The sequence below is a fragment of the Phoca vitulina genome, unplaced genomic scaffold (assembly GCF_004348235.1).
Source record: "Phoca vitulina isolate PV1807 unplaced genomic scaffold, GSC_HSeal_1.0 scaffold50, whole genome shotgun sequence".
NCBI classification, from domain to species: domain Eukaryota; kingdom Metazoa; phylum Chordata; class Mammalia; order Carnivora; family Phocidae; genus Phoca; species Phoca vitulina.
Window position 1 is genome coordinate 6570916 of NW_022589753.1, and position 12754 is coordinate 6583669.

The following is a 12754-nucleotide window of genomic DNA, read 5'->3' on the forward strand; positions in this document are numbered from 1 at the left end:
AGTGTTCCTCCTTGTCACAACATCCTGAATAGGGGAACATCTTTTATAGAAAACCAAAATTTTCATCTCTGGTTATCTAGGAGGCTTAGAATTTGAATTTTACTGAGAGAGATTCCTTTATACTAGCTTATACTATTAGGTAAATGAATGTTCCATTCTATCTGGAAGCATCCAGTCATTCCATAATGATTATGGGGTCCTTAATATGATCAGTCTGCTAGATTTGGGGGCTGTGAAATAAATACTTTTGGTGAGGAAAAGAGGAGGGAGGGCAAAAGATTTCTTTAAATCTGAGTTCTTGCAGGAAGGAAGATGCCCAGAGAAGGAAAAGATGCAGAGAGTATATTGGGGTTGGTGAGGAAGATAGCTTATGGGGTACTTAACAACTCTGTCACCAACAGAGCTTTTCTTCTCAAACCCTTTCCAGCCTGCAGTTGAACAAACCAGGTCTCAGTTACTAAGCAGCTGTCCTGGAAAAGGAAGGCAGGGTGCTTACCCCTACAGGAGAGAAAGAGGAACCAAATTAGATCCAGGCTCTGCTTTCAAAAAACAGCATCAGGTGAGAGGAAATTGCAGCTGCTATCCAGACCGACTGTGGTAAGAGCCTGAAGAGAGTTACTCAGGGTAGGAAGGGTTTATGTGAAAAGCCGTGGTAGGTTTAGGGTGGGACATCAGTGCTTGGGGAAATGGTGGCCATCTTCGGCTGTAGCTTAGATTGGTGATAGTCAGCATTAGGACAAAGAGCACTTGCCAGTCAGAACAGAGCACTGTTCTGGAGCAGCATCTGGGAGGGCCTCTGGCTCCAGGCATGGACTCATCTAGTTGCAAGATTATGGGGGAATGGGGGCCAGAGAAATACCAAGCAGTAGAAGTATTTGCAGTTTTAACAACCGGAGGTGCAGTGTGGTGCTTATGGTTCAACACTCAGCCCTTATGAAGGACCCTCCCAGACTGAAGATACAGGTCTGGCTTCTGTTGTGGAGGGGCTTGAATCCATGTTCATGAGGATGCCCTTCACTCAGGAAGGAACAGGGGAGCCATCTCTCTGGGGGACATTGTTCAACAAACATCCCTTCGATTAATAATTAGTCAGGAATGGCTGCTGGGGATGCTGTTTTGCTAGAAGATTCGGTACCTGCCCTTTGTCAGCTGGAAGTCTAAAAGGCATTTGGGAAGAGAGTGACAGGACCCCAAAGCATGATAGAACTGGAGGGCTGACAGGACCTTGCATAGTGGAGTCCTGCCCTCACAGATAGAGTAAGTGACTTGGCCAAGTTCACGCAGCCAGACAGAGAAAGCCCTTCCGTCCCAGTGGTGGCTGTGAAAGGAAAAGATAAATCTTGCCGGTCAGAGGCCAAGATGACAGTGGGGTGGCCCAGAGGGGAGGGTGGCACATCAAGAGGGTGCTGTATTCTCAAGAGTGGAGTTGGCTTTTTTTTTTTTTTTTTTTTTTTAGGGGTACGGTTTCGGAGGACTCATTCTTGCCCTGTTAACTCTCTCTCACTCTTCCTCTGGCCTGGCTTGGGGTGGGTTCGCGGTGTGGGTGGGTTCGCCCCTGCAGCGTCTGAGGCTCGTCTTCCCGGAGCGGAAGGCATCGGGCACCTCCTCCCAGCGGCCCCCGCCGGCTTTGGTCCGCCCCGAGGCTCCCCAGAGCTCGCCAGGCGCCAGGGCTCCTTGGGGCCGGCTCTGGGCCAGCCGCGGTCGGGACGCCGGCGGGTCCCCAGGTCCCGGGCAGCGCGCAGCCGGCTGCACGGCCCCGGCGGGCAGCCCCGCGCTCGGCTCGGAGAGCGCTCGGCGGCGGAGTCCGGCGCTGGGGAGGGGCGAGGAGAGCCGCAGCCCCCTCTGCCCGCCCAGACCGAGGAGGGGCGAGCAGGCGCGGAGCTGGGCGAGCGCGGGGCTGTGCGCGCGTCTCTCTGGGCACACACTCTCCGCGCCGCGCGCTCCCCGGGCTGGGTGGCCTCGGACCTCGGCAGACAGCTGCGGTGTGAGCCGCGCTTGCTCCGGGGTGCGTTCAACGCCGGGCGGGAGCCGCTCGCTGGGGTCACTCGACTCCTTCTCCCCCTCTCCCGGGAGCCAGCGGCGTGAGCTGGAGGCCGAGCCGGCCGGACGCCGCGCTCCTATAAATAGCGCGCGTGTGCCCGCCTGGCGCCCTCCCGGCTGCGCGAGGACAAAGTTGTGCGCAGGGACTCGGGGCGCGCGGCAGCGGCTGGAGAGGACCCCGCCGCCGAGCCGCCCTGCGCCCTGGAACTGATCCCGCGGACCGGTGCTCTCCGTGCCCGGGACCCGGTTGGCTGCTGCCTACCTGCCGACGTCCGAGAGGCGCCGAGGTGTGGGGAATTTCGGACGAGGCGAAAGTGGGAGTCGCCGGAGTCCTGGCCATGAACACAGCCTCGCGTTCTCCTCAGTCCGGGAAACACCTTCTGCCTCTGTAATTCGTCCCTGCCGCAAGCCGGACGCGTACAGGACCGACAGCCGCACCGCTCGGCACCCACCTACCCCCGAGGCTTTTCTTTGAGTCTCCTTTGTTTTTCCTGCTCCGTCGTCCACCTGGGGGTGCTTGGGTTTGGGGTGAGAATTTATTACCGTTTTCCTCTTTGAGTTGTGAATGTGAGGGTGTGGTGACTTTTAGATGTCCAGGAACAAGGGTGGGTGCAGGGGCCCCAGGCAGGGCTGATTCTTGGGCGGAGGAGGGTGGGGTAGGGGGTTCTGCATGAGCTCCTTAAAGGACAAAGGTAACAGAGCCCGCGAGAGAGCGCGAGCGGAGACTTTGACTTCAAACCACAGAATTGGGGGAAGTGTGCGCGCCGCCGCCGCCGCCGTTCCCGCAGCGCTGTCGATCTAGCTACTGGCATCTTCCCGAGCGCCGGGGTCCCGGGGTTGGAGGCGAAGCGGGCGAGCGGGAGCGTCAGCCGGCTGCGGCTGCCCACGCGCCTCACCATGGGCTCCGGGAGCCGGGCGCTGTCCGTGGTGCCGGCCGTGCTGCTGGCCCTCACCCTGCCGGCGCTGCCCGTCTGGGCACAGAACGACACGGAGCCCATTGTGCTGGAGGGCAAGTGTCTGGTGGTGTGCGACTCGAACCCGGCCACGGACTCCAAGGGCTCCTCTTCCTCCCCTCTGGGGATCTCGGTCCGGGCGGCCAACTCCAAGGTCGCCTTCTCGGCGGTGCGGAGCACCAACCATGAGCCGTCGGAGATGAGCAACAAGACGCGCATCATTTACTTCGATCAGGTCAGACCCTGAGGGATGCAGGGCACCGGGTGTGTGTATGGGTGGTGGTGGGGGGGGGGGGGGGGTCGATCTTCTGGCAGCCCAGAGACCCAGGCTGCCTGCTCAGGCTAAGTTGGTCTGACTGGGATGTGGAGGATCATTTCGGCACTCGCCTTCCCAAATAGGTCTGGGTCTGGAACTTCTGTCTCTCCCACCACCGCCCCTGCCCGCATTCCCTCCTGGCCTCCGGAGAGAAAGGAGGGGGAGAGGCTGGGAGCGCAGAGCCCAGCCACAAGAGCTTGGGGCGAGTTTCACAGCAACAGGTCCATAGGAGCCGGCGGGAGGCTGGTCCCTGGACCTCGAGATCTCTTGGCCAGAGCTTGCCCCCCCCCCCCCCCCCCTCCGGCTCAGACTCCTCTGCAGGTGCTGCCCAGGCGGTTCCAGCGCGGTCCCCTCGCGGTCTCCAGATAAATGATTTGTCCCTCCCCCCCCCAGGTGGAGAAGCTTCTCCCCAAGGAGAGCTTTGGGGGTCCACGTTCTCTGCAGAGCTCTCGCAGGTGGCTGCCAAGGGCAGGCAGTGATGGCGTGGGTCAGGTCTCGCCCACCTTTCTGCTGCCAGGATCCCCTCACACGCTGCAGGCGCCTTTGCAGCAGAAAGCCTTTCTGTGGTACTTGGAGAAAAGTTGTGGAAGGAGAGGGAGGGCAGCTGCAGGGAGCTCCCATTGGGAAGCGCTGGGGAGCCGGTGCTCCCTTCCCCTGCTCCGGTCCTTTCAGAGAATTGCAAGTTACTGGGGAAAGACAGACTTTGGGGTTGAGGGTAGGGGGTGGAGAGGAACTGATGAAATCTGTGGCTGGAGCTCTGGGGTTTGGCTGATGAGAAACCCCAGGGGTATCAGCTTAGCTTTAGCAAGCAGTCTTAAAACTGGAAACTGACTCCGGGGTTGTAAGTTCAACCCTAACAGCACCCAGAGTCTTTTAAATTCCATAGTCACTTGTGTAGTGCACAGTTGTATGCAAAGACACATGTGTGGGAACACAGGTTAAGTGGTACTGCAGTGTGTGCCAGGGAAGGAAAGAGGTGACATTTCCATTCCTTACTTAATTGTTCCTAAGTAATGCACTCTCCAGCTGGCCAGGCAGAGAATGCTTCTCTGGGGCTTACTATCAGATAGCTATAATTTTTAAAGAATGAAGCAGCCCCTTTGGGGTTTTGGTGCAGTATTTTCCATCCTGATGGAAATAAAGTCTAGCACCACCCCTGGTTTATATTTCAATGCATTAATTAAATGTTGGACGTTGTGGACATGGCACTGTAAAATGCCTTCTTTTCCATGACCTTTCTGTCAGTTAGAAGAGGAGAGGATTTGTTCTTCTGTTTGGGGAACTGTGCATCTCAGAGAACACAAGACACATTTAGTTATAAATCTGTATGTGCTGGGATGCTCCAATTACAATGTAGAGTCAACATCCAGCCTTGTGTGTAGTCAACACTAATCAGACATTCCCATTATTGCTAATGAATTATGCTACTTGTATCTGAGTCAGGAAGTCCCCGCTAAGTACCCCAAATTATTTTAAATGTGCTTGAGAAAAATCTTTGTAACAGCTCTGCTGGGGATTATTGCATAGCTGGTGATTCGTTGCTGAAAGATCATTGATCATCAGGTCAGAGAAAGAAATCTGAGGATTATTTGGAAGAAGGTGAACTCTCAGAATAAAATTATACACATACATGTATTTTAAGTCGAGGGTTGAACCTGGTACATCAACTTGACCCGCTACTCTATTCTGGTGCATTGCTCAGAGATGATAGTATGTTTTTAGGGAATTATGCAAAAGGCCTAATATTGGCACGAATGTAGCATTTACAAGAGATAGTGGCAGATTGCCACTGATACAGTGGAAATGTATCCTTATAGGGACATCTGATTTTTTTGAATGCCAGTTATATATTCATTTCTTGGAGAGAAATGGAATAAACCCCAGTCATTTTACAACTTCCCACCCCCAAACATTCTCACTCTCCTTCTCATAGGAAGGGACTGACTTATGTGACATTTGCAAATTTGGTTTAAGAGGTCACTTATTGAAATTCAGAGTTAATTTCATAAGCAGTAGAAACAGGCTGCACATCTTGGAATACAAAATGCATTGCTGCTTTCTTAGGAAATAGTGCCTTATTTTACTTTTCATTTTTGACCCTTGAAGTTTAAATAAAGAGCAGGTGATTGAGAAGAGGATAACGGATAACACTGGCAGGAACACAAGAAGGCCACCAATTTCACAGTCTGTCCTTATTCATGCTCTACTTTTGGCAGCCTGCAAAGGCTGAGTCATTGCCAAAATATTATAATTAAGGCCTAGATGGCACAGGACTGAAAAAATGGCCATGGATCTTAGGAGAGGTTTGGCGGAGGCTCAGGGGAGGGCCAGGCATTCAGATTAGTCTGTGCACTATTCAGTGTCATGGATTATGTCACAGGGTGGAGGGGGTGCCCAGGCCTCTATGTGATATGTCCAGGAATGACTGCAGAGAGCCCATGGATGCCGATTGGCTGTCTTGGAAACGTCATCTCTGGACATTGCTAAGGCTTGTAGAGGATGGGAATATAAATACAGGGCAGATGCCTTTTATCTGGCTCTCAAGGTAAAGCTAATATTTATAAGTCCTCCGTGTTACCTAGTTGTTTCCAGAGCCATCAGGCCTTGCTGGAAATTGAGGCATGAATACAAAGCAGTTACTTTATTTTTTTCCTCTACCATTTAAAAGACAGAAAAACCTTCCATTTCACAAATCTGTTTCCCAAGTCACCAAAGAGGAAAAGAGTAGAACTCAATGTTTTATTCTCTATGGTTTCTTAAACTACTTATGAAAGAAATAAAGAAAGCTAGAAAGAGAGAGAGGGAGAGAAAGAGACAGAGAAAGAGAGAAAAAGAGAGAGAAAGAGACAGAGAGAAAGAGAGAGAGATAGAGAAAGAGAGAGGGAAGGAGGGAGGGGAAGATGGAAGGAAGGAAGGAAACTTACAGAAGAGATTATTGTTAATAATATACTGTTACTTATTATTTTTATTTGTAGATCCTAGTAAACGTGGGTAATTTTTTCACCCTGGAGTCTGTCTTTGTAGCACCAAGAAAAGGAATTTACAGTTTCAGCTTTCATGTAATTAAAGTCTACCAGAGCCAAACAATCCAGGTATGTGTTTTCAACTGCTCCCTCTCTACCCCCAAACGGCCGTGTTTATTGGCAGTGGGTTATGTATTTAAGTGTTTATCCAAAGATGTGTTTTCATTATAAAAATAAACAACCATCTTTATAGTTTATTTTTAAAACACTTAATTTCCAGTTTTCTTCTTTATTACATCCATTAAGGCTATGACAAGAAACATAGAGAAAAATAAACGGTAGAATGTATTACCTTAATAACAACCAACCATTTGGAAAACATGCCTTAGTTAAAAACTCAGTGGCACAAATCTCTTTATAAGATCTTGATTTCATTAAATGTGCAAAAATTATTTGAACTTGTAAGGAAGAAACTTGTAAGACTAGCAGAACTTTACAAGTACATATTAAATAAAACAAATTTGCCATCATTGTTAGAAATTTTGAGCTACAGTTAACCATTAGAAAAAATACACTTTTTACGAAAGGGCATTCCTCTGCGTATGCTTTAAATAGTTTATCCTCAGTTACTCTGAAAACTAGTGAATTCTCAGAAATTTCAGTTCCACAGTTAGCAACATATTTTGTGTTGTCCTTTCTCAGGTAATAGGCTTGACCTTACACTCAAAGACGAGTTCCTAGAATATTCAAATATGCTAACACCCAATAATACCAATGCATGTCTATGGAATTCTAGCATTCTCTTTATCTTATGCTCAGTGTGTGTGTTGTATACTATGGCTACGTGAAAGGTGGATTACACACTCTCCTACCACTTTCACAGCTTCTAGCGAATGGGTAAATTGATCATCCTCAGATTTAATTTAGGCAGTACTTTTTTAACATAAAAGGAATGACTATCTAGTAAAGAAATTTACTAGCATGGAAAAGCTTTTCTCAAGCCCCGATATTTGGAAATTTATGTAATGTTTAACACAGTATAATCAAAACTGTAGTCGGGAGAAAATTTTGAGTTTATTATTTGTTAATAATTTTGAGTTTATTAATTATGGATTCTTTGCTAATTATCCATCATTAAAATCTTCACTATGGTGGTGATTATTATTTTTTAATACACATTTAATAATGTACATTTATTATTTTTAATACACATTATCAGGGAAAAAAGAAAAAAACAGAACACCACCCGCCAACACACACACACATTCCATAATTTCAAATGATCTTCAGCACTATGCCTGTTGCAGGTTTAGTAACCTGAAAAATGTGTTGGTAGAATCTTGCTGTATCTGGGTTTATCAGAGAAAAGGGCACTGGACTTCTTTTTCTAATATACCGGGAAGCCTCAGGCTTGCTTCATTACCAAAAGATTGCTATTGAATGTGAGAAGTAAATAAAACAGCAAGCTTAATTTATGTGTTGAAGGGAGGCCAGTTTTCCCAAGGCTAGGTTGCTGTCCACGGATGGTATTTTGTAAGCATTTCAGGAAATTTCTATGGGAGAAATTGAAAAAAAAAAAAGAAAATTAGCTCAGTAGACCTACTAAGTGCAGCCACTGTGGTTGGCAGTGGACCTACTAAGTGCAGCCATCGCTGGGGATGAATTTGCTGAACATCAGATGGTTTACTGGGTCTGTCATCTCAGACATCATTCATTAGCCCTGGTAGATGTTTTCAGTGATTTTTTTTTTCCCTCGTAGGTTAACCTGATGTTAAATGGGAAGCCAGTAATATCTGCCTTTGCCGGGGACAAAGACGTTACTCGCGAAGCTGCTACTAACGGTGTGCTTCTCTACCTGGATAAGGAGGATAAAGTTTACCTGAAACTGGAGAAAGGTAACTTGGTTGGAGGCTGGCAGTACTCCACGTTCTCTGGCTTTCTGGTGTTTCCCTTATAGGATTTGATTTCTCCGTGATGTTGATCCAGGGGAGGGGTGGCCCACCCCTGAGTTACTGGAAGATCATTTTCTCATCCTCGGATTGATGTCTTTTATCGGTTTCTCATGGGTGAATATGGATTCTCTTTAAGGATTCTAGGCCTGTCCGAACCAATATACAGTCTCACAGATTATTTTGTGTGTGTGTGCGTCTCCGTATACTCGGATGGGGACTCTCAGCAGACATAATATGTACCTGTGCTCAAGTGTGACAGTCAAAAGCTGTCTGCGAGGTTTATTCTGAATTTAATTTCCTGGAATCACTGAATTCGTTGCAGATGTGGAATTTTATTTCTTTGTTTTTAAGAAAAGACTGGCAACCGGGTCTAAGAATTAGAAAACTCTCAAGTTCTGACTTCAATCAACGGTTAGTGCGATACTGCCAAAGAACTGTGTGCTGTGTTGATATATTGATTACACTCGTTTTTATTCCTTTGGAATCAGTTTGTTTTGTTCTCTTACAGTAACTGGGGGTTGTTTTTCAGTGACTGGCTTTGTGTCTTCTCTACAAATAGGGTAACGAATGGCTTGCCCGCAAAGTTACCCTATGATATCACCAACATGACTTCCCTTAACAAAAAAGAATGCTTCATAGTTGTATTTTAATTATATTTGTGAAAGAGTCATATTTTCCAAATTATATTTTCTAATAGGAAGAATAGATCATAAATCTGACAAGGAAAAAGTTGCTTACGTGAGTTCTAAGTGCTCAGCCCCCAAACCTCCACCAAACCGCCCTCCTCCATGGGAAATCCTATACTTTCTTGCTCAGCTTGAATTAACATGATGGATAATAACCACTTTATTAAAAACCTAAGGGATTTTTTTCCCTTAGACATGACCACTTTATTAACTGGAGATGGGATGCCTTTGTTTTTAATTATACCTATTTTTCAAGCCTTCTGTTGTGTTTGAAAGTATCATCTGGTTTTGCCTTAATTCCTTAAATTGTATATATTTATCTGTTTAGCTAATATTAAATCCAAATATCCCATATCTAAACTTAGTGCAATATCTTATTTTGTCTTTTGTACAAGTCATATGAATTCATAAAATTATTTATGTCTCTGTCATAGAATAAAGGTTAATATATGTTAGCTGAATTGTTTTGTCCTTTCGGTTCAGGAAATATTATTCTCCGTGGTTTATTTCCCCCTTTTCACCAAACCTTCTTTCCTTCCCCCTTCTCGTTTCCATTTCCCGGAGTTTAAGAAAAGCTTTCGGAATCTGGGGAGAACCTTCTCTGGATTGGCGTGGGAAGGCTTCCCTGTGTTTAATCTGTTCTAATCCAGGAGTTGTCAGCCTGCCAAAAGAAAATCGATGGACTCTGTAAACTTTTCTTTCAGAAGGGACTTACTCTTAGGTAGTTAAGTTGAAAAAATTGGCTAAAATCTCCCGAGGGTGCTCAGTGAATGAGTGCGTGGCCATGGTATAGAGACCGCTATTTTCAACGTGAAGACTTCGGGGAAAAGTTCCGCCACCTTCACAACACTAAAAGACAAATAGAAGATCACAGGTTTCTTTTGAGGAGGAACTATTATTATAGATGTCACATCTGGAGCTTTGGCTCAATTTCCTGGTCTGTTGTCAATTAAAGCAATTTTGGAGAGCCCCTTCTGTAGATGGTGGCAGCAAGGAAGGTGTTAGAGGACCCTGTAGGAGGAGACATGTAGTCAGGTCTTCTAGCGTAATTGTGATTAATCACCAAGTCAAAATATTCATTCATCACAGGAACACTGTCCTCCCGCCCCAAGAAGAATTATCTGGAGATGTTAGCGTTGGATCCTCAGTGTTTTGCTTGGCAAGTTATTCACTCTCCAGCTGGCTTTCAGTCAGAAACTTTCCTCCTTGGTGATTGTGTAATGTGAGAAAAACAGTATTGCATGGGGGACTTTCATCTAAACATGAGTGGCATCCTCCGCAAATATATACCTGCTCTAAAATAACCTCCCCCCGGCTCTCTGTATTCAGGGCTTGCGTCTCTACCTTGCAGCAGACTGGATTATACTTGGATAAATACACTATTAGTCATTGTTTTGGCAAAACGGCTCAGGGTATTGGAATTATTAATAGACACCTATGATGGAACAGAGAAAATGTGGGGCTTAACTAAATAGACCAGTGTAGAAGTGTCTAATGTAAATATGCTTGTGGCCATCCTTTGGGGCTTGCCCTTATTTTTCTTGATTTTTTTCTGAACATAAAAAGAACGTTGGCAATGGGCTTGACCGTAATCCCTAAGCTCCAGTGTATATATTTTGGAATGCAAAATCCATTCAAAACCTCCCTGAAAAATTCAATATGAAAAGGTACTGAAGCTGTGGCTATCAGATGTGGGAGGACACTTGCAGGAGGGAGGAACCCCAGTCGAGAGATGAGACTTCTCATCAACGAGGTCCAGTGAAAGCCTCAGGTTCTTACTCCAGACCGGGTCTAGGAAGTAAGAGCTAGGCAGACACAGTGGCTGGAAAGGTAAGGTAGAAGGGAGGGAACAAAAGGGACAGAATGATTTAGTCAGGGGACTCTGGATTTGGAACAGACATAGGATGGAATCCTGCAGCCTTCACTTACCAGCTCTGTGACCTGGGGCAGGTTTCCTCACCTCTCTGAGCTTTAGTTATTTCCTTAGTAAACAAGAAATTCTTGTGAGAATTTAATAAGGTGTGTGAAGTGCCTCGGACTCTGTAAGGAAGCCCAACTAAGGGTTGGCTGTTATTACTAATACCTGAAGCCCGAGCACAGCAAAGAAGCAAGTAGAGCAGAAGGAGGATGTTAAGACTGGCATGATGAAGGGTCAAGAACTGAGTTGGAGGGGGACTGGTTGAAGAGCTGGAAGCAAGGGTATTAGAAGTGCTTCCAGAAATGGAGCCAGATGCTCCCTGTGTGTTCTGTGACTTGAGAATAGTTTCCAGAAATTGCTCGGTCCACAAAAATGCTAATTGAACACAGTATTTGCATTGGCCCTGTCCACATTCATCGATGCCAGCATCATCCCTTCCTAGATGTTCCCTATCTCCTTTGACTGTTCCTTGATCTATTGATCAACAAATGCAAGCAATTGTTTGTAGCAAACAGAATCCCAAGAAAAACACAACTGAAGGAAATAAAGAGCTTGTGGATAGGATCTCACTGATTCCAACTGCTTTTAGGGTACTCTCCGTGACCCCAGATTCTGTTAGAAGGTGATTATTTAATTAAAGTTTTGTTTTATTTTTTTTTTGAATTAAGTCTGTTTTCCCCTTTCTTTTTGGTTTCTGGAGATCTATAGACGCATGTCTTCTTTTGGCCTCTACTTTTTAGCAACTACTGCTTTAAATTTTTTTTTAAGATTTTTATTTATTTATTTGACAGAGAGACAGCGAGAGAGGGAACACAAGCAGGGGGAGTGGGAGAGGGAGAAGCAGGCCTCCCACTGAGCAGGGAGCCCGATGTGGGGGCTCGATCCCAGGACTCTGGGATCATGACCTGAGCCAAAGGCAGACGCTTAATGACTGAGCCACCCAGGCGCCCCCCCCTTTTTAAGATTTTTTATTTACTGCTTTAAATCTTGAAATAAATCTCTTCAGCCAACACTGAAGAAATTATCCTTCTGATGTGTCACACGTTTTGTTAAGGTGCTGAGTTCATAGAAGTGGTGACATCTGCCTTTTTCAGACCTCCCTAAACATCAGACACAGAGTCTTTGCAAGGAGCAACTGAGATCTGAACATGCGGTTCCACCTCGCCTCCTGACTGAGCATACTGGGCTTTATCAGTCCCCCTTTACTGTTTAAACCGCCTGTCCCCAGAACAGTGGTAATGCACTGGTTATAGCAAGGTCCCCAAGTTGTTTGACCTAATGCCCATAGAGAAATGATGAGCAGAGGAAGGGGACACCTTATGATAGCAGTTTCACATTCAGAGCCGAGGAGCCACAATAGAATTCTTGTGCCAAGTGGTTCCCTTTGGTAGGGAGAAGGTGGGATTTAAGAGATTTGTTTTTAAATAGGTTACTCAGTCCCTTCTACTGCAGGCCTACCTTTAATATGGGTTTCAGTTGCTTTAGAATAAAAAAGATGCATTTTTTTTTGCACTGCCCCCCCCACCCCAGCTGCAAGCTGCCTTTTCTGTGGAAGACAACTCCTTTGTGAATTTGATCCTGAAGTTCTCTTATGTCAGCTTCTCAAACAAATGTGCATAAGAACCATCTAGGAATCTTGATAAAAATGTAGATTCCAATATCATAGGTCTGGGGTGGGCCCTGAAACTGCCTTTCTAAAAAGCTCCCAGATGATGTTCACGGTCCTGTCCCGGGTACCACACGGTGAATGGCGAGACCATCCATTGTTGTTTCTTAAAGGCTTGTTACTCAAAGTGTGGTCTGTGGATGCATCCGCATCACCTGGGGGCTTGTTAGAAACCCCAGGTGGGTCTAGACTCACCCCAGACCTACTGAGTTGGGATCTGCATTTTTCAAAAGGTCTTTTTGCCCCACCCCATGATTTTT

General features: G+C 46.4%; 1 protein-coding gene across 1 annotated transcript; it reads left to right on the forward strand.

The window, feature by feature from the left end:
• The first annotated feature begins 1870 nt into the window (after nt 1-1870).
• CBLN4 (cerebellin 4 precursor) lies at nt 1871-10190 on the forward strand. The gene is made up of 3 exons (XM_032387607.1): nt 1871-3228; nt 6285-6401; nt 8032-10190. The coding sequence occupies exons 1-3, from the start codon at nt 2938-2940 to the stop codon at nt 8227-8229; spliced, it is 606 nt and encodes a 201-aa protein (XP_032243498.1). The 5' UTR covers nt 1871-2937; the 3' UTR covers nt 8230-10190.
• The last annotated feature ends 2564 nt before the right edge of the window (nt 10191-12754 follow it).

Coding starts and splice junctions, on each gene's coding strand:
- CBLN4 (XM_032387607.1), top strand. CDS start 2,938: ATGGGCTCCGGGAGCCGGGCGCTGTCCGTGGTGCCGGCCGTGCTGCTG. Junction 3,229..6,284: donor GCATCATTTACTTCGATCAG/GTCAGACCCTGA, acceptor TTTTATTTGTAG/ATCCTAGTAAACGTGGGTAA. Junction 6,402..8,031: donor ACCAGAGCCAAACAATCCAG/GTATGTGTTTTC, acceptor TTTCCCTCGTAG/GTTAACCTGATGTTAAATGG.